Here is a 20,546-nt window from a genome sequence, read left to right on the forward strand (position 1 = left end):
CCTGCTCCAGAGTCTCATTTCTGATGAGGTAAGGGGAATAGATAATCCATCTGGGAGATGTCCAAGGCTTCAGCTCGATCTGGGGACATGGGTAGGACATTAATAGGTGTCATCTATATACAAGGCAGATCTGTGTGCCAGGAGACAATGATGTGGTAATTGCCTGTCAGTCAAGCCCAAGATCCTGCCTACATCGGGGAAGCTAATCTCTCTCCCACGGAGTCAGTGTCTGCAGTTCCCTGTGATCTGTCACTAACCTCTTCGCCTACTTCACTGAGTAATGTCACATACTTGATATTTTATTTATACTTATGGTTCATCCTCCTACGGAGTCGGGTATATGGGACAGTGCACGAGGATAACCTACCTCTGGTGTCTTGGTCTCTTATTTTTTGTCCATTTGGAGTCTGCAGTACAGCAGTGTCTAATATTGTAAGCTGCTGTATTTCATACCAATTAGGTATTGTCCTTTGACTCCTGGCAAGTTTCCAGTGTGGCTCTCAGCTGGGCAAAGTTTGGGGTTCCGTTATAGTTTTTACTCTTCCTTGGCAAAATCAGCTTGGCCTTCTACTGGTAAAGGAAAAAAAGAACACCCCATAAACGGAACACATACCCTACAGGCAGTTGGTGAGATTAGTGAGTTAACTAATCCTGGCTAATGCCCCATAAAACAGATCTGGTCTCTATCATGGGTCACTCACTAACCAAGTGTAACAGTGATCCCTTAGTATAAGATTTTCTCTGCCTGAAATCGATTGACAACTTATTGGCTAGATAGATCGATTTTACCCAGAAAAGCAGTAGCCTTCTTATGCAGTAGTTATCTCCGGTAGTTGACACTACATGGTGAAAAGATTTGGCTACGCAATAGAAAACTCCCCAACTTCCTCTTACTGTGCTGGTCTAATGATTTTGCAGAGCACTGACAAAAAAGGGGAACATGAGGCTGTCTCTTTGTTTTCTATGCGGAGAAGGAAAGGAATTTTGCACTCCCAATGCTGTCTACTCCACTCCGAAATCCATACATCAGTGGCTTGTTTCATGGCTGATTGTATAAGTTGTAAATATCAGTCTGTTAAAATTATTTATTACTTGGATCAAAATGACAAGTTTCTGTACAAAGATATGCACTCTAATGCTGAAACATTGGACGTGCATAGCCAACTCCAGCTGAGCAGCCCAAAGTGTCTTCCAAACAGTAGCTAATCCTCAACGCCCTGTTGGCAACTTCACTAAACTCTCCACTACACAACTCTGTTGTTCGCCTCTGCCTGTACAGCAACGGCCTTTCTTAGCTGCGCACTTGAGGAACTTGGCAGAAATCCTGTGCAAAATGTACTGAGCATAGCGACTTTCAGTGGCTTATAACTTGGCCACATTAAAACCAAACTTGATCAAAACATGAATTTCCACAGATGGGGCCTGTAATAGTTAAAGCACTTGCTTAACATTCTTAAAGTTCATCCCTGATGGGCAAAGCCCGGAAGAATGTGCTGACGTGCTGAATAGGGGTCTGTGACAGGGTGCGCCACTCCATGCCAGGATGGTGCCTCCTCCTGGTCACTCAGGGGAATAGCATGCCAAATCAACATCCCTTCCCATGGTGGCACACCATCTTTCCGCCTCTCTCTCTGGGTCGGAAGCCCCACTCTTGCTCCATGAGCTGCTGCTGCCTCTTTGTGACTTGGCTCTCCAGCCACCTCCCTCGACATGTTTTCCCCTTCCTTCAGCAATCCTGGGCAGCCTTCCCATTCACTGCCTCAGAGTGCCACTTCCTCAGTGGCTGGCAGGGGAACCCGGATCCACCCTTTACTCAGGTTCCGGCTCAGGGACCCTCTAGTCTGCCGTCAAGGTCTGTTCCCTTTTAGACCTTACTGCCTTTCCCTGAGCCCTTTCCTTACCACATGGCACTCCCCCTGTCACCTGCAGGTTTGCTAGCAGCTAGAGGCTCCAACCACATTGGGGCTTCATTGTTAACTGCTGTATAGATTTGTAGTAAAGACAGTCTCTGTCTATCCTAAATAGTTTACAATCTTAATTTCCCCTCCAGCCATTTCAGCTGCAGAGCATCACACAAAACTTGTTTGGTGGGAATAGCGTATCTGCCTTCACATTAAACAGCTGAGCCTTTCTATACACTAGTCTCCTCCAGGCAGGGATCCCGCCTGGAAATTTCAGCCTGAAAGGTGAAAGTGTTGTGAGGTTATGGGCAAAGAAAGACACGGTTAGAATTTAGACTTAATTGTAGTATCACTGCTCTACTGTTCCAGTGCTGGTATTAGGCTTCGTCCGCACTTAAAATGGAGGTTGTCATAGCTACGGTGCTTAGGGGTGTGAAAAATCCACACTCCGGAGCGCCATAGCTACGCTAACCTAACTTCCATTGTGCTAGGTACCGTCGCTTGGGGAGGCAGTGTTCCTACAGTGATGGAAAAACCCCTTCCATTGCCATAGGATGCGTCTACACCATGTAGCTATGGTGCTAGAGTCCCTGTAGTGTAGACATGGTTTTAGATTGGATACAGTGCAGTAAATTCGCTGTTCAGAGTAGGCATGGAACTCTATCTAGTCTTACTGGGACTTAGCCCCACAATCATCTGTTGAGGCAAATACTTGTGCTTGGAATTGTCCAAATTGTCCATCCTAAAGTTGAGTGACTGGTCAGTAGGCCCAGATGTTTCAGAAATCTCAGGTCCGCTAATCATACTGGGTTTGTGAACAGCTAATGGAAAACCTGGTGTGGTTGAAGACATAGTTAATGGATTACTCTTCCTAATTGTTCTTCCAGATGTTGAGATGCTTCAGTCAAAACCCGAAGCCCCAATCGCTAGAGACCAGCTTTCTCTGACTACAAAAGATTCTATGATCCGCAAATTTTTAGAAGGTGAGAGCTGGGGGGCAGGTGGAGAGTGGAGGTGGTGGGGGAGGGTGGGTTAGGGCTAATTAAAATGAATTCTGTTTGAGATTTCGTCCTGCTCTGTAAGGATAGACGCAAACTCCCAGTGCTCAAGGTGAACGGCTCTGCTGCACTGGGTATTTTCCGCATCTGCTGTAAAGTGTTCAGTACAGCAGGGAAGGTGGTTGATGTATCTGCATGGTAACACAACCAACTTGATTCGTGTTTTAACTCAGAGTAAGATCCAGTTCTGGTTCTATCCCCTCCTCACTTGTTAAGTGACATGAATATTCAGACAGGGAGGTTCTGCTGAAAACACTTGCCTTTCTGTGGCCTTCTGCTCTCCATGTTAAGAGGATTTCAGCCACCCTGAATCAGGGCCCAAGTGCAGATCTGCCTGCAGGAGGAGTTTGACTTTTGACTAAGAGTGGCTAGTTATTATCCTCAACTACCTGGTTGTGCAGATAGGGATGTGGCCTCTGCATTGACTTCAGTGGGAAAGGATGGTGCCAAGAACCTCTAAGACCAGACCTCTGCTAGGTGCTTAATTGAGGTACCTGTCTTGAAAGCTTTTGGCCCAATTGGTTTCTGCATGTACGATGCTCCAGAAGGGGTTCCGCTCTGTAGAAATGGCATAATGGGGCTCCAGGTCTTCCTATCTAGCATCCCTGTGAACTCTGCCTGGCCCCTGAGAGCCAGTCTGGATTATATCCCTCTCTCACATCACCAGCAACTAAGGGTTTGTCTACGCTGACAATTAGTTTGTGGCAAGCCGGGGGTGGGGGGGGCAGGAGGGGTGCTCTGCACTAGCCTGCCACAGACCAGCTGTCCACATGGACACATTAACAAACTGTTAATGCACTTTTAATCTAGTCCCGTTCCAAAGAGGACTAGATCAAAGTGTATTAACAAATGCGTCAGCAGTGTCCACACAGACAGTTAGTCCGTGGCAGGCTAGCGTGGGGTAGATTCATACCCCAGCTTGCTGAGAACTAGATGTTTGTGTCGAGAAGCCCAAGTTTCTGCAAGTCAAACTAGGCCTTTAGTGATGCTGTGCAAACCCACTCTCTGCAGGTGCAACTCATAGAATTTAGTGAACAATCCTGTGGCTGCACAAGAAGGAATCTAATCCAGCTCCCCCTGCTAGGTGTGTTTCTGTTGGGTTAAGAGGTAACAGCCAAATATTTTGTTGTCACTGAAGTCAGCAGATTTGACTGCACACACCTCCTGGGCCAGACAACCTAATGACAAAGTTGGCATTCGTAGACCAAGTTTCTTTGGGGAGAGGAGGAGGCAAATACTAACTTTCAGAACTGAGAACAGTCTTTCTCTTGAACCCCATTGTCTCCAGCGTGGGCAGCCGTAAGCGTTCAAAGATCATGAGACTGTGGGTTTTTCTTTGCTTTCTGGTTTGTGGGCCTTTACTGTACGCTCAGGTCAGGTTTTCACGCTTTTCTCCAGAACTACGAGGGCTAGCCGATGGCTTTTTATTGGAATGAAAGCAGAGGTTCTCGATTGCCCAATGCCACATGCTGTGACACTCGTGCTAAAACCATGTGTTGGCAACACTGCTTCTAAAACGGCTTATCCTGCTTGTACCAAACGCTGAACATCTAAGATCTGCCCTTGGGTAAAACATTTCACATCATTTCAGATGGATCGCTTGATGACCTTAGTAGGGTGTTTGTTCAAATTCTGGCCTGTAAGGGGGGCTATCTTAAACCTTATTTATGGAAAGCTGGGGCATTTCTCCATACCACAGGAAGCTGGGGAGGCTTAGGCAAAAAGACCTCTGTGGAAAATAGCAGCCTGGAAAGGAGAAATAAAACTGTGTGAGGTTGGATTCCTCTTACTCTTTGCTTGTGCAGGTCAGATAATCAACCGCCATGCAGCTATGAGGCCGTCTTTGAATTCCAGCCACTAAGTATCTTAATCACTCTCTGCTGCTAGTCTCCGGTTGATGGCAAGGGATCATTTTCAGGAGAATGTGCTGCTGATAAGCTAGGAAGTATCGGGGAGTTGCTTGGGTGAACCAGGTGCTGTTGCTCTCTGGAGAGCAATAGGTGTCTGAGGCCAGGGCTTATACCAGCAGTTTTGCTGGTAGAGTTTATATTTGTTTGGCAAGCGAAATAAGCTGTGCTAAGCTACACTGGCAAATGCAACTTTTTGCTGGTATAATAAGCTGGATCTGCACTAGGGAGGTTTTGTCAGGAGAGCTATACCGAAAAACCTTAGAAGCCTAGACTAGGCCTGAGTGTTGCTTTGGGAAAGCCTGCTGCAGGCTGGCACCCGCCAGTGCTGCTCTGAGCCTTCGGGAGGGCGCATGGGCCTCGTGGAGGAACTGGCCATTAGGTGAAGTCAGGAAGATGAAATGAGCCAGGCCACAGTGGGCTCATGGATTTCATGCCAGTGTGAAAATGTGATTCTTATTGCATGGCTGGAGGGAACAAAATCCAACTGGGAAACCTGATTTGCTGCCCTCTTGGATGCCCTGGCCAAATGCTGCTGCCTACCTGGCTCCCAGCTCTGATCCTTGCCCCTCTGCATTCTCCAACTCAAGTTAGCCCTCAGCTCTGTGCCGCCACCCTCCCCGACATGCTCTGAGTCCCCAGCCCTTGCTGCTTCTCTGACTCTTCAGATACCTGGTGGCTCCTCTTCTGCTTCTCCACGTCACCAACTCAGAAGCAGAACAAGACTGAACTACCCCCGCTAACACTAATGCCCCAGCTGCTCTGCACATTCCCCTGCCCTTGCCAGCCATGCAGTGTCAGCTCTGGGTCACGTGCCTCTCTGAAGGGGGAGGGGTGGCCCAGTGACTAGGGCCAGGGGCTGGGCCTGGGCCTCAGGAAACCCAGGTTCAGTTCCATGCTGTGACCTTGCGTGAGTCATTTAAACCTCTCTGTGCTTCAGTTCCCCGTGGGGACAATGGCACTCTCCTACCTCACCGGGGTGCTGAGGATAAATAGGTTAAAGATTGCAAGGTGCTCAGGGTGTGAGTACCAGAGAGGGTTTCTTCCACTGAGAGGATCCAAGTGGACTTGGTGCAACTCCCATGCCAAGACGTCAGCATTCCAGTTAGTGAATACGCAGACAGGAACACAGGAATTACTTCCTATCAGAAGAGACCCATAGACCTCTCGGCCAGTGGCTGCAGCAGAGAAAGGAATAATGCTCCTCAGATAACACAACTTTTGGTCAGTTTCAGCAGCCGGTAAATATACTAACCCCGCTAAGATGCTGGCCTTTGAAACCCAGTGCTCTGATAGGTTCGCTAGCAGCTGGGATCCGATAGATGGCAGACGACTAATGCAAGCAACAAACACTGTTAACATCCCAAATTTATTACAGCCCTACAGCTTTCCACTACAGTCCTTCGTGATCCAGGAAGGAACCGGCACTGTTAAAAATACCTGCACCAAACAAGGTGGTACCTGCTTCAGGCACTTAACCCACTACCAGACATTGGTGACCAGATAAAGAACTGTCCTAGGCACTTAAAAACCACTGCAAAAATTAGAGTGGCTATTTCCATTCAATTATGGCCAATGTCATCAGGCACAGTGTGCTGTATGATTGGTGAGAGCTAGAGTGCCGATGGCAGCACACCTTCGGGTAGCTTGGTGTCTCACTGACTGTAGTTGCTTTCTAGGCAGTAGCAAAGATGTGCCAGATTCGGAGGATGATCCCTACCAGCAGTGTGGCGAGAATGAACTTTACTACACTGTGGAGCAGGATGACTTCCCTCAGGAAATGGTCAACAGACCTCCAGTTCCTGTTCCGAGGCCTGACTCCAGCTCCCTTCATCAAGACAAGGAGCTGTACATTTCCAAAGGTGAGTCCTGTACCAGAACCATCTGTATTTCTGTGCTCAGCAGTACAGAGCAGAGCAAACGCTGCATGGAGTACCTGTTATAGAAGTGGGACAGCAATGGGCCCACCTCCCAGACCTTGATGAGAATCCTCGCCTGGCTTCCAAAATCCCCAGAGTTCAGATTATTCACCTCTAGGTTCCTGGTTCATTCCATAAGAGATGGGCCTCCTGTTGGGATCCAGATCTAGATTTCACCCTTCTTCCCTCTCCCAAAACACTGTGGTGTTTGCATCCTGAGGTCTTGGTTTGAGTTATACCTCTAGTGTGAGCAGTCAGGCTGCAGGCTTTCAAAGCCAGTATCAGCAATGGTCTGCTCTGGACAGACCCAGTTTAGTTGGGGAGTGCCTAAAGTTACAAGGTAGACAATGGCATGGCTGTTGTGCTGATGGGCAACTTCAGGTACAGAGACTATGTAAAGGAGTCACTGAATCCGTAGAGCTGGAAATAGAGCCTGGGAGTCCTGTCTCCAGTCCCTTTCTCTAACCACTAGATAACCCTACCATGAAGATAATTTTTATTTCAGATCCTCTGAAAAGGTGAGACGAAATGTAAATGGCTTTGTCTACATAAGAACCCTTGGTCCGATCCAGTACGGCCATTCTTATGTAGACAAAACCACCCATTATGGCTGAAATTTTCAAAGCTACCTAGGGGGCTTAGATGCACAATCTCCATTGACTTTAAAGCGAGTTGTGCAATTATCTTCTAGGCAGTTTTGGAACTCTCCATCGTAATGTTTTGTATGAATACACACATTGTGATTCTTTAAAAAAGGAATTATAACCAGATTCTGGAGCATCATCTAAAGGGGCATCCAGCAGCAGGCCTGACACTAAAACATCTCTGGAAAAATGTATTCAGTCCTCTGTTAGGGATGGATTGCATGGTTGAATTCTGTCCACGGGAAGGGTGTTTCTACCATGCTGTCCCTTGTCTTATTTTCTCCCTTGACTTCAGTGGGTTTACTCGATTTCCTGTGTGTAACCTTACCATTTCTGTCCTGTCTGTGATGTGGCGAGGTGTCTAAGGAATACCTGTTTTATAGTATTTGCAGGGAAAGCTCACGAAAGACCTGGGAATCTATATGTCTCTGCAGAGAAGATTAAGAAAGGTAAGTCAGGTGTCTGTTTCAGAGAACTTTCCAATAATGCAAGAGGAAAGGTGGCAAGCTAATTTAATGTGAATGAAGTGTGTGTATGTGCCAGAGAGCTGACCAGCTCCTCTAACGCTCACATGACTCCTCACCCATCGGGCTTCTGGCTCCCTACGACAGAGTGCCAGGGAGGATCCTAGCTTCGTGACTGCAAGGCTAGCTATTTGCTTTGTTTATGGATTGTCTCTGGGAGGTGGTTTATTCCTCTATGCTGGTAAGAGGAGTGGGGCTGTATTTGTCGCCAATGAGGCATTCCAGTACCGGTATGATTGTTTGTTGGGCCATACATCCTTAGTTCATTTTGTTGTGTTTATACTAAAATGCTCTAAGACATTCAGGGGAGTGCCTTAAGACGGGGCGTTGTTTCCTGGTAGTTAACAACCAGCTTTATCAGTTGCCACTCACTTGCTGTCAGGAAGTGTCAGACTCAGGGGTCACTATCGCTGTTATAATCAGTGAAAATGGAGAAGTGTAAACAGAAAATAATCCAGCTTTTTCAGTGAAAAGTAAAGTTGGCCTGCCCAAAGTTGGGGCAGGATGTTCCATTTATAGAGCTGGTGGTTTCCTAGAAGCCAAACCCTGTATTCAGGGTTTGTCCCATTAGATTCACAGTGTTCATTACAAGATGCTGTTAGTGTTGTACCCAAACCTCAGGGGTCTGACCCTGATAGGTACTGGGCCACCCACAATTTCTTGGATTTCAAAATCGGGGCCTTAATAGTCATACGTGGCTCTGTCATGGAGGCTTTTATCAAGTGTTCTTAGAATGCTTTACAAAGAAGGTCGGTATACTTCTTCCCATTTTATATATGGGGAAAACAAAGCAGAGAGGAAGTGACCTGTCCAGGGTCACCTTAGCAGGCCAGTGGCAGAGCTGAGACTAAAACTCAGGCCTGAGTCTCATTCCAGTGGTGGATCCAGTAAACCACAGTGTTCAAGATCTCCGGCTGGCAGCAACAGGTCTTTGCTTTTAGTGGTTGAGAAGCAGCTTATTCTAGTTAATTAGGTCACTGGGCTGGGTGTCAGGAGATCTGACTCTGCCACTGACCAGCTGGGAGACCTTGGGCAAGTCACTGCCCTGCTTTGTGTCTCAGTTTCCCCTCATTTCCTGTGTGCCATCTATTTAAACTCCAAGCCGTTAAGGACAGGGACAGTCTCTACTATGTGTTTGCAAACAAGGGCTCCTGATTTTGGCCAGGGCCTCTAGATTTTATGGGAATACCACTAAATAGCTGCATGTCACAGAAAGCACAAGAGACCTAGGTTGTTGGAACTAGACACTGGCATTTTCTGATTTGTCTGTTAAGAATCTCTGCTCTACCCCTGCAGTAACATAATGGTGTGGGGCAGCTAATCTCTGTGTCCCTGAGTATAAAAAACAACGCCAAGCTCAGTACGTGGTTAACTTTCTCTTTTCAGAGCCCGCAGTCAGGCTGGTCAGGGACCAGTCACAATCAAGCATATATGACCCATTCGCTGGGATGAAAACCCCAGGTCAGCGGCAGTTAATTACGCTACAGGAACAAGTCAAGATGGGGATACTCAATGTTGATGAAGCCGTGCTCCATTTTAAGGAGTGGCAACTGAACCAGAAGAAGAGATCGGAATCATTCCGGTTCCAGCAGGTACAGGCATCTGCCACGGTTAAAAACACCTTCTTAGCTCGTTCGGTGCTGGTGAATTCCATTCTCTGCTTACAGAATAGGTATAGTGCAGCCAGCATTGGTAGTGTCTCTGAAATTGCCCCACCAGCAGGCCTCACCTCTGAGCTGGATTGGCTGTCCCTGTGGGCCAGAAGGGAGCTGTCTGCCTGTCCTGCTCAGTCACTGGCCTCCCTGCTGAAATGGCCTAATGAGGGACCCCTACTACCATCTGTGGGGGTGACTTTTGTAAGGTGGATCCCTGCTCACCCGGAACTGGACTGAGACCCACCCAACTAAGATCAGACAGGCCACCCTACGCTCGTCAGGAGGCCATGACTTTTTGTGCCTTTTTGTGACTTTTTAATCTCTGTAGGCTGTCAGTTCCTGTCCACCTCAGATCAGGAACAGTGTACTGGCGGCAAGCATCTGTACTGTGCTGAAACAGGGTGGGGCTGATCCTCCCCTGGCACTTTGCAAGGCAGAATGAGAGAAGGCTTCCCCACCTATGGCCTCCAGAGACTTCTTACTGATGACTCTCAGAGTATTCAGGAGAACCTGCTTTTGGAAAAGGCACCTAACTTGTGACTAGTCCATTAGGGAGTCATTGGGTCTGATGAAGTGAGCTGTAGCTCACGAAAGCTCATGCTCAAATAAATTGGTTAGTCTCTAAGGTGCCACAAGTCCTCCTGTTCTTTTTATTGGGTTACTGTCACTCAGCAATTTGTTGTGGGGGTCTGGAAATGAGCATCCAAGTCTTAATGTTTCCATATTCCAGCCACAGCAGCATTCCCACTTTAAATGTGGCACCAGCTCCTAGCACAGCCTCTCGGTCGCTGCAACAGAGCCGGCCCTGGCGTCCGTGAGAGCGCTGCAGGGGGCTGATGGAGATTGAGACTCCTGTAGGTGCTAGCAGGACAAAAGCATGCCGCTTCCTCCACCTCATTCTCACTCAGGGGCGGTCTTCTTTATCCTTAGGGCCTCATGAGTACCCTTCACTTCTCCCTAGATTAAAGGCCTGCTGGGGGCAGGTTTTCTGCCAGCTGCCATTGTTCCAGCAGATATTTGCTGGGATGTTCTTTGGAGACGAGGACAGCTCTTAAGAGGCAAGTCCACCCTGTTATCCTCTCTCCCCTGGTGGAGTACAGTTGCTGCTCTGGTTTTAAACACAACTCAGTTGCCTAGCGGGTACAACTGCTGCGTCTCCACTTGTATAGGGTTGCCTTCTTTTTAAGGCTGTGTCATCTGAGACTGTCCTCTCTGCACACTGCAACACCCGCATCCCCATAAGACAGCAACGTCACCAGGCACTGCCATGTTGTGGGGATGTCTCATCAGCCCTAGCTGTGTTTCTGGACTGCAGTTCCCCCTTTGTTTCAGCAGGGAGGGGTTGAATTCCACAAGGACCGAGCCTCAGAAATTGGGATGTGTGGCAGCCCACTCCCCTCCTGCTCTCACCGTTTCCTGCTTGCTGGTGGTGACGTCAGGTGGGCAGTGAGCAGCAGCACAGCTCCTCTTTCTGTGCTAGTGTCCATAATAGGGGGAATAGAAACAGAGGAAACTGGGGTATCTGAGATCAGCAGAATCCTCTCCAGACAGAATGTTCTCCAGATCTCTTCCACAAGATATTGCTGGGTCTCTAAGCCTGATTCAGAACATATGCCATGAGCCCCTTCAAATCGCTTGGTTCCTGAAAAGCGGTGTGCACAGCATGTGGACTTCTCCCGGGATTAAAACCCAGTCGCACAATTTGAACTCCAGCCAGATTTTGCTGCCGGTGATGCAGCTTGGAGACAGAGTTAGCCTGAGTACATTCTTGGTGTTATCATAAAACTGCCCGTGTTCATTTATCCCAAGCACTGAAAAGAGTGTATTGTGACGTTCTAGGAAAATCTGAAACGGCTACGAGACAGCATCACCCGGAGGCAAATTGAGAAGCAAAAAACAGGAAAACGTTCAGGTAACAAACGTACTCAAACTCTCTCTCCAGTAACAAAGCTACTAATGGGGTCACTTGCAGAGTATCTGCCAGTCCCATACTCATCTGTGTGGGCTTTGTAGGCTGGAACTTGTCTGCATGTATTTTATTAACTGTGTAATATATTAGTATACCCATCTGTGTGTAATATATACACATAAAATACACACCTGTATGATATATGGGCAGTTAAAACATGGGTAAGCTACTTAGCTGCCTGTGCCTCCGTTTCCCTGTCTGTAAATGAGGATGCTACCCATCTCCAGGGGTGAGTCTTAGGCCATGAATGGAAGACCCTGGAGAGCCAGGAATCAAAGGCTGTGCTGAAGGGCCAAGCGCCTGGTCATGAAACAGTTCCCTGATACAAGAGATCTTGGGGGAAGGAGAGATCATACTAAGCACTGGTAGAACCAGCTGCCCTGGAAGCTACCAGCCTTCTAAAGATTGAGTGTTCGGAGCCAATTCCTTCCCCTTCATGTAGGCCCCTTACTCCTGTGGATGGGGAGCTCTGTGCTGGTCTACCCGAGGGTCTGGACAGTCAGGCTGGTATGGAAGGATCTGCAGGATCCCTGAAAGAGCTCTGCCTGGCTGCTGACATGGCCTGCCCCCATAGAACTTCTGGAGAAATGCTGCCCCTACAAGAGGCTGCCACAGTCACACGCCTGGAACTGCCAGGGGAGTGTGGGGAAGAGCAGGGATGGGGCAGCAAAGTGCACCTGGGCTGAAGACTCTGTTCCAGAGCTTGTAGCTCTCTGTTGCCCCTTCCAAGATGTCTGCAGCTGACTCAGATGGCTGCAGAGACCTGCCCCAGCTCAGTAGGGCTGAGAAGGCTTTGCGCTCTTGGGGCCTCGGTCATGTCTTACAAGAAGTGAGGCTGCTGCTTGGTGGCAACCCGGAGGTGTAAGAGGGGGATCTCCTCTCCCACAGCCTCCGTTAGGTGGTGCCTAAACCCCCTGGCCTCCAGGCTAGTGCAGTACATTGACCACCTCCTCCTTAGACTCAGGCTGTCCTAGTGCTCAGCAACCCCCCACCTGCCGGCTTCCTCATTCTGAGGACAGGTCAGGCCACGCAGCTCCTGAGCAGCATGGCTCCCTCTTGGCTTGAGTGAGGGAAAGGTTTGGGTCAGCACCTGGGCTGCCCTGTGTGATCTTACTGGATCTGGACTGCTGGATCTTCTGTCTGTTCCATTTTGGAGACCCAGAAGGCCAGCTCTGGTAAAAAGCTGATTCTGACAGGCAGGAGTGGAGCTGAAGTAGCAGATGCATGTACACGGCCCATAGCCTCTAGCCTACCCACCCCTCACCGTTCCTGTTGTGCTTCTCATGGCCTAAGAGCTTTACAAGTGTTGACTCCTTCATCTCTTCAGCTCTTCTTGCCTGCAGCAACGACATCATGTCCCTGAGCAGAGTGATTCGTTGACTCGCCCAGGGCACCCAGCACGTCAGTGGCAGTCAGGAATAGGGCATGAGAACTTTAACATCAACCCTTCGGATGCTCTACCTACTGCCACAGCTGGGCAAGAGAACTGGAGGAGCCAAGTGTTAACTGAGTCATTCCAATCGGTACATTTCTTTTGTGCATAGAGAGCAGTGATGCTAAATGTTGCACCAGCCCAGAGGTGGCTGTGTCTGCTAATTGTCCATGGGGCTGCTCCTGTGGATAAGTGTCCTCTGTTTGCACTTAGCCAGATTAATATGACTCAGATCTGTGACCTTCTTCTTGCAAGCAGTAGCAACGTGGTTGATCTGCCCAGCCCATCTGAATGTTGATGGAAATTGAGCAATGGAAGCAAAGCCCCTGTGGGAATCAGTGCTCAAGTAATTCATGTTTAATCCTCTGTTTGGATGTATAAGTAGCCTGTAGTACCTGAGATAGGCTGCCACTGACTTGTTCATGGCTATTTTCCCTTCTAGACTTGGAAATCACGGTGCCTATACGACCGTCCCACAATGCTCCCGGGAAAGTGGAATGTGGCATTTATGAATTTGGACCCAGGAAAAATGTTTTCCCACCAAGAAAAGAGATAAAGCGAGGAGAGTGGAAAACAGAAAGCACCTCTAGCACTGCAAGTAAGCAAACCATGCATCTCAGGCATCCCATATAGGAAAGCTGGCCTGAAATTATCTCCTCTGCCTGCCTTTGGAATCAGCAGGAGCAAAGTTAGCCCTCAGAACTCTCCCAGGCAAACACTGTAGCGGTAGCCCCGGAATGTGTCAGTCTGATCCTACTCCCATTGAAGTCAAAAACACACCTCCCAGTGACTTCAGTAGCAGCTGCTTTAAATAGGAAGGAAATTGGCCCCTGGCTACAATTCCCAGCATGCAGTGAACCAACTTGATTTAAAGAGCCTAGGAACATTGCATGCAGGGAACTGAACACCCAGTAATCTCTATGGGCCATTCCCTCTGCTATGATAGATAAGGGCTCACGCTTTCAGAAGCGGTAGCTAATGGGACTTGGGCTCCTCAGTGACTCAGACACACTTGAATATGTTCATAGACTCATAGGGTTGGAAGGGACCTCAGGAGGTCATCTAGTCCAACCCTCTGCTCAAAGCAGGACCAAATCCCCAACTAAATCATCCCAGCCAGGGCTTTGTCAAGCCAGACCTTAAAAATCTCTAAGGAAGGAGATTCCACCACCTCCCTAGGTAACCCATTCCAGTGCCTCACCACCCTCCTAGTGAAAAAGTTTTACCTAATATCCAACCTAAACCTCCCCCACTGCAACTTAAGACCATTACTCCTTGTTCTGTCATCAGCTACCACTGAGAACAGTCTAGATCTATCCTTTTTAGAACCCCCATTAAGATATTTGAAAGCAGCTGTCAAATCCCCCCTCATTCTTCTCTTATGCAGATTAAATAATCCCAGTTCCCTCAGCCTCTACTCATAAATCATGTGTTTCAGCCCCCTAATAATTTTTGTTGCCCTCCGCTGGACTCTTTCCAATTTTTCCACATCCTTCTTGTAGTGTGGGGCCCAAAACTGGACACAGTATTCCAGATGAGGCCTCACCAATGTTGAATAAAGGGGAACGATCCCGTGCCTCGATCTGCTTGTAATGCTCCTACTTATACAGCCCAAAATGCCATTAGCCTTCTTAGCAACAAGGGCACACTGTTGACTCATATCCAGCTTCTCGTCCACTGTAACCCCTAGGTCCTTTTCTGCAGAACTGCTGCCTAGCCACTCGGTCCCTAGTCTGTAGCAGTACATGGGATTCTTGTGTCCTAAGTGCAGGATTCTGCACTTGTTCTTGTTGAACCTCATCAGATTTCTTTTGGTCCAATCTTCTAATTTGTCTAGAGGTCCCTCTGTATCCTATCCCTACCCTCCAGCGTATCTACCTCTCCTCCCAGTTTAGTGTCATCTGCAAACTTGCTGAGGGTGCAGTCCACACCACCCTCCAGATCATTAATAAAGATATTGAACAAAACCGGCCCCAGGACTTGGGGCACTCCGCTAGATACCGGCTGCCAACTAGACATGGAGCCATTGATCACTACCCATTGAGCCCGACGATCTAGCCAGCTTTCTATCCACCTTACAGACCACTCATCCAGCCCATACCTCTTTAACTTGCTGGCAAGACTTCATATTATTGAAGTGTGCTTGTAATTTGCTTCATTTCATGCAAATGATGCATGTAGCTCGTGATTTTCACCGCAGGCTGAGTAAGTCTGATAGAATTCAGCACGGGTTATTTGCTGCCTGTGGAGGCAGAACTGGGCCCCAGCAGGTTGCCACTGTCACCTTGGCTGGGTATGTTTGGCATGTCTCTGGGGTGGAGGCTGACGACTCGTGTATAGATCATTATACGAAGTGGGTGTTAGGCAGGGTGCCAGTTTTATAGCGGTTCCTCCAACCTAGCTACCCCAGCACAGTCTGGCTGTGGTCCTGGTTCCTCAGAGAGTGTCCCAGAACTGTGTTGGGAGGGAGGGTGAGGATCTCTGAAGGTGGCATCCATGCACAAAAGCTGGGGGTTCCTCCTGTGGCAAACAGACTAGCCCTGGCTTCAGTGCCATTATGTTTAAATGTGGGGACTCTGGGGACCTCTAAACACCCCATTTGGTTTAAAAAAGATTCTTGAGCTTTCTAACCTTGTAGAGTGTTATGCCAATACTGCGTAGACATCTAGATACTGCTATGTCAGTGTAACTAATGGAACTGCCACGGGAGTGTCAATTTAAATATGCATGAAAATAAGGTGTGTATCCAACGTGAAAATAAGCCAATGTCAGAGTCACACACTTTCAATGAAATAGAGTGTTGGAAACCCTAGTGCCAAGGGCAGGGCTTTGCATGAGAAACTTGCTAAACAGGAAGTGAAGTAAATGAGCCTGGTTTTGCTGCCCAAACTGAATGAAATGCAAATGATTGCGAGTGGAGGGCTGAAGGAAGCATTAAAAAGTAAGTGAATTTATTAAAATGGCTGTTAAGTAATTGGTATTAAGAGGTAAATAGGAGCTCAGAATGACTTCTGTGTTGCTAATATCTCTAGAAATCGACAAGATTTAATGACGAGCTCATCTCTTCTCTGCTAACCAGGTAGTGCCAGTAACCGATCGAGTACTCGAAGCATGTTGAGTATCAGTAGTGGGATGGAAGGTGACAGTGAGGTAAGCCTTCATCTTTATCCTATGCTGGCTGTTTGCCTTCATGACAAACCTGGGCCTGGTTTTTGCATTAGTTTTTAAATGGCTTCTTAAATATTTCCCTTGAAAATGCATAAATGGCAAAAAAGCTGAACTTATTAAATCAAACAAAACCCACTTCTGCTGTGAAACTTACGAGAAACGAATGACTTTAAAATGTGGTTGCTAAACAGCCTTCTCGCAGCTTTATGTATGTAACGCTGTAGCCCAATTCCTCCCCTTCTGTCTCACCCTCATGTCTATAATCTATTTGCAATCTCTCTGAGGCAGGAGCCTTCCCTAACGATCTGTTCCACAAGGCCCCTAGCACACCTCCTGGGCAGGATATTATTCATAGTTCATCTAACTGTATTCTTGGTCATATTGTAAGTGGATCTTCATACACTGACTTGACCAGCCAAGAGGTTATGCTCCCATAATGACACTGAAGGAAATATGCTTATCTGAGGGAGAGCCTTATGAGGATCTGAGATACTAGTGTATTATGGATGTTTCACAAAACTTCACTCCCCCTTCTGCCTTTCCTTTTTGTAGGATAATGAAATCCCGGAAGCTACCAGAAGCCGCAGCCCAATACCCCAGCAAGTGGAGAGGTTTCCCCTCATGCCACCTGAAAGGCCTCCGAGAATACCTCCCCGAGGCGCAAGCAGGTAAAGCATGTGACTTGAGCTTGAACACAAGTGTCTGAGGGGTTGGTGTTTGTAGCACAATGCAAACAGCTGGAAGGCTGCAGATGTAATGCATCCCTTTCACCAGAATGACAAGGCTGTTAACAAAAATAAACAAACCTTGCATAAATTCTGGAATCCATTTTACACTCACATCGTACTTAGTGGAATTAATTTCCTGGTTAGTAACCTGACTGGCAATCCTATTAGTATGGCTTACACACTAAAAGGTACTGTGTTACTGGAACATGGTGTTTGCCATGCTGAATTAGATTGATCCATTTAATCCAGTATCATGCCTTTGGCAGAGGTTCAAGACATGATCCTTTGGAGAAGAACCCCTCACAATACACCCACAGGCAATGCTGTATATGGGGAGGGAACTCCCTCCCACTAGGCAGTCTGTTTTTACACTCGGAAGTAGATTTGTTTACCTTTAGGACTTTTCTCAGCCCTAAAGTTGCTCTGGCTTAACTAAAGGTGTGTCATAACATTGCTGCAAACTCAGTTAAAACAAAATCCCTTTAGTTAAACTAGTGCCACTCTTTGTAATCCAGGCTTTAGAATCCTAGCTTGTATAACTACAGATGTTAATAAACTTCTCCAGCTGTTACAATAAGTCCAGATGTTGTCAGCCATGTCCAGAAGCAGTGAATTCCACGTTCCCTTAGCTCTTGCAACCATATAACTAAACCACCTAAAGTAGGTGTGAATCAGCTTTTGAAGCTTGCAACTACCAGCCATATCCCTCCCCTTTCTCTCATTCTGAGATCCTCAGAAGAAAGATTCTGCAAGTTCCAAGTGTAAATATAACACAGAATTCTACAGACATTAAATCTTCCAACAGTCCTGTGAGGCAGGCAGCTACTGTACTGTTGTAGCCATTTATAGATGAAGGAACCAAGACAGAGAGGTTAAAGTGATTTGTCCAGCATTACACAGGATTCTTGGGTTCTATTCCCATCTCTGTTGATGAATTACTGATTGCCAGTCCTTGCTCACCTTCTTATGTAAACTTAAATGCATAAGACGCTGCCCTTCTTATGCAAACTTAAATATCAAGTACATTTCATTTTTACACTAGAGACTGTTAAATAAAATGTTGTTCCAAACCCCTGTTCTCTGGTTTCTAATATGCTTCTATGTCTTGTTGCAGGCCTGTAAGCAGCAAAACCTTATTTCCTCCACCTGTGCCCCCACGAGGTCGCTGAATCCTGAGATCATTGGAATATGGGATATTCTAGTGTGTATGTGTACAGATATATATATATATACACACACACACAGATATTTTAAAGGATCTTTTTTACTATTTATAGATGGAAGCCAGATGATTTCCCCCTTCTTGCCCCTTGTGGTGCATTTTGTAGTAACATTTCACTGAGAAATCTCCCAGTCTTTTGTGACTTTTTTTTCTTGGAGTGTCTTGGAACTTCTGGATTTTAAGGAAAAACTATCCAAGGTGGCAAAGAGAATTTGGACGAGTCTTTTGACAGTCTTACACCTCATATGGGGTTATGCCTCCCACCAAGAACATGCTGTCCTCATTGGAAGCCTCCACTCCGAGAGCTGTAAAAACAACTAAAGAAAGTCACTGGAAAATGTAAAAAACCTGTTTTTTAAAAAAAGCTCCTTTCAGAGACTGTCTTCAAAGAATGCTCATCATGAGCTGCATCGGAAGAGTGGCTCCCAGTAGTTTGGTGTAACATTTGGACACTGGGTCATTCCCACCAAATCGCCTGTAATGGATATTCCTTTAATAGTTATTGGACATGATGGTTTTGCAAAAAGGGCTATGTGAAGACTTCTTTACTCAAGCAAAAGTCGTTTTTATACAGCCCTTTTCTTCCCCCACCCCATTGTCTTTGGATGGGGAAAGACACTAGCAAGGTGCTATATACACTGCATTGGATGCAAGACTCCCTAACAGCTGGTGAGGGAATTGCTCTGTCACAAGAAACAGCTCTATACACATGCCTTCTAGGGCATGTTACTTTAAATCCAAATAGCTGACCTCTTGCATTAGGAGAAGACATTTATAGCAGTCCTCTGACCTTCCCCCTTCCCTGTACACATTTGAGGATCATATCTGCGTTAAGGCTGTTGATGCTGTGTAATAGTGTGTGTTGATAAGGTGTATGTATTTTGAGCTCAAATATGGATTTAATTGTTGCTTACTTCACTGGGCACAAACATCCAGTTCAGTGGTTGGGTTTTGCTTGCCCTAAGCATCCTATTTAGCAAAGCTGCACCTACAGCAGCTGTGTCCAACCAAATCCGCCTGAGGGCTGGGTGTTTTCAAAAAGGTCAAAGGGCTTCTCTGTTCTGCTCCCCCTTGTGCCACTCAGATGGCACAAGGAGCAAAAACAACTGCTAAGTCCTCATCACAGAGAGTTGGGGTAGCTGGTTTTCAGGCCTGGGGTGAGGAGAACACAAGGGGCTCCAGCAATCCCTGGCTGACATGGCTCACAGGGGACCTTTGATGGTTGGCACAAGTTAGAGGCTATTTTGCCCCAGCCAAGGGTGGAGAATTGGGTAGCATTATCTCATTGGTTCTCAGCTTCTCTTTTCCCTTTCCTCCCTGTGGGAGCTGTGTGGGGGAGAGGAGCCATCCCTTGCTCGCTGAACCCAGCCCTCAAGGCTCAGACAGAGCTCAGGTAAGCAGGCAACGGAGCAACCAGAGTTGCAGCTCCCCTTCCTCTGCAATACAGGAAGTGGCCAGTGGAGGGAGTGGCTGAAGAGCATAGCGGGCAAGTAATCCAGGGGGTGTCCCCTACAGTTGCCCTGTAGAGATGTGGGTCATTCAAACAGTTCAGGGTGGCACTTGTGAAACACATCTTCAGTTCACAATCAAGTGCAAAGTCTCTTTTCATTGCAGCTCTGCATAGCTCAGAAGCTCGTCCCTTCCACCAACAGAAGCTGCTCCAATAAACAATATTACCTCACCCGCCTCATCTCTCTCATATCCTGCGACCCACAGGGCTACAATGACACTGCAATCAAGCACTATGGGTACTCCTTTAAAAGTACATGAGTGTTCTGCTTTGCTAACCAGGTGTTACTCGGAACACTACAGGCTCTGAATGCTGGCTTGCGGTAGCTTGCTGGTGACTTGCTTTAGTCGGGAGGAGGTTGGGGGGCGGGATAAGGGTTGTGATGCAGAGAGCAGGAGTTGAGTTTGTGCCGCTTTCCCTAGCGGGAGTAGTCCCCAGCACTTTTCCATTGAACTGAAAAAAGTTTCTTCATCTAATTGAGGAGAAAATGAAACTGCAAATGGAGGAAATGAGGTAAAGGAAATTAAACTGAAGAGGAGAGTTAATTCAGGGGCCTAATCTTGTTCAGTGTTCACTTCTGTTTTACTTTGCACACACCTTAGTGGATTCTGCCCTTTGGTTTAGCCCTGTGCAACCAGCAGCCCATGGGCTCCCTTGCCTCCATAACTCTCTCATGCTCTGCCCCTAAGGTCAGTTCTGTGCTGCAGCATTGCAGAAGTTAACTGCTTTCCTATCTCCCAGGGTATAAGAACTAAGGAATGTGAGGCAGAAGAAAAAGAGCAAAGCATGAAGACACCACTCTCCCAATTTCAGAACATCTCCTTTCCAGATAAACCTGTAGCCAGTGTGGGTTAAACTTGCATTGGTTCTCAAAATGTGGGTTGGGACCCCAAAGTGGGTTGCAACCCC

At 47.3% G+C, this 20,546-nt stretch overlaps 1 protein-coding gene across 2 annotated transcripts in view; it reads left to right on the plus strand.

The window, feature by feature from the left end:
- The window catches only part of PIK3AP1 (phosphoinositide-3-kinase adaptor protein 1), an 81,917-nt gene extending 62,109 nt beyond the window's left edge, over positions 1 to 19,808 (plus strand). The window contains exons 9-18 of one of the 2 annotated variants that reach the window (XM_073352977.2): positions 2,789 to 2,884; positions 6,546 to 6,728; positions 7,813 to 7,878; positions 9,340 to 9,545; positions 11,448 to 11,520; positions 13,452 to 13,607; positions 16,089 to 16,159; positions 16,730 to 16,845; positions 18,020 to 18,110; positions 19,742 to 19,808. In XM_073352977.2, coding sequence (XP_073209078.1) covers positions 2,789 to 2,884; positions 6,546 to 6,728; positions 7,813 to 7,878; positions 9,340 to 9,545; positions 11,448 to 11,520; positions 13,452 to 13,607; positions 16,089 to 16,159; positions 16,730 to 16,845; positions 18,020 to 18,074 — 1,022 coding nt within the window. In that variant the 3' untranslated portion in view covers positions 18,075 to 18,110; positions 19,742 to 19,808. Of the gene's footprint in view, positions 1 to 2,788; positions 2,885 to 6,545; positions 6,729 to 7,812; positions 7,879 to 9,339; positions 9,546 to 11,447; positions 11,521 to 13,451; positions 13,608 to 16,088; positions 16,160 to 16,729; positions 16,846 to 18,019 lie in introns of both variants that reach the window. The other variant, XM_073352978.2, reaches the window with a different exon arrangement.
- The last annotated feature ends 738 nt before the right edge of the window (positions 19,809 to 20,546 follow it).

This window comes from Lepidochelys kempii, chromosome 7, assembly GCF_965140285.1.
Source record: "Lepidochelys kempii isolate rLepKem1 chromosome 7, rLepKem1.hap1, whole genome shotgun sequence".
NCBI lineage: Eukaryota > Metazoa > Chordata > Testudines > Cheloniidae > Lepidochelys > Lepidochelys kempii.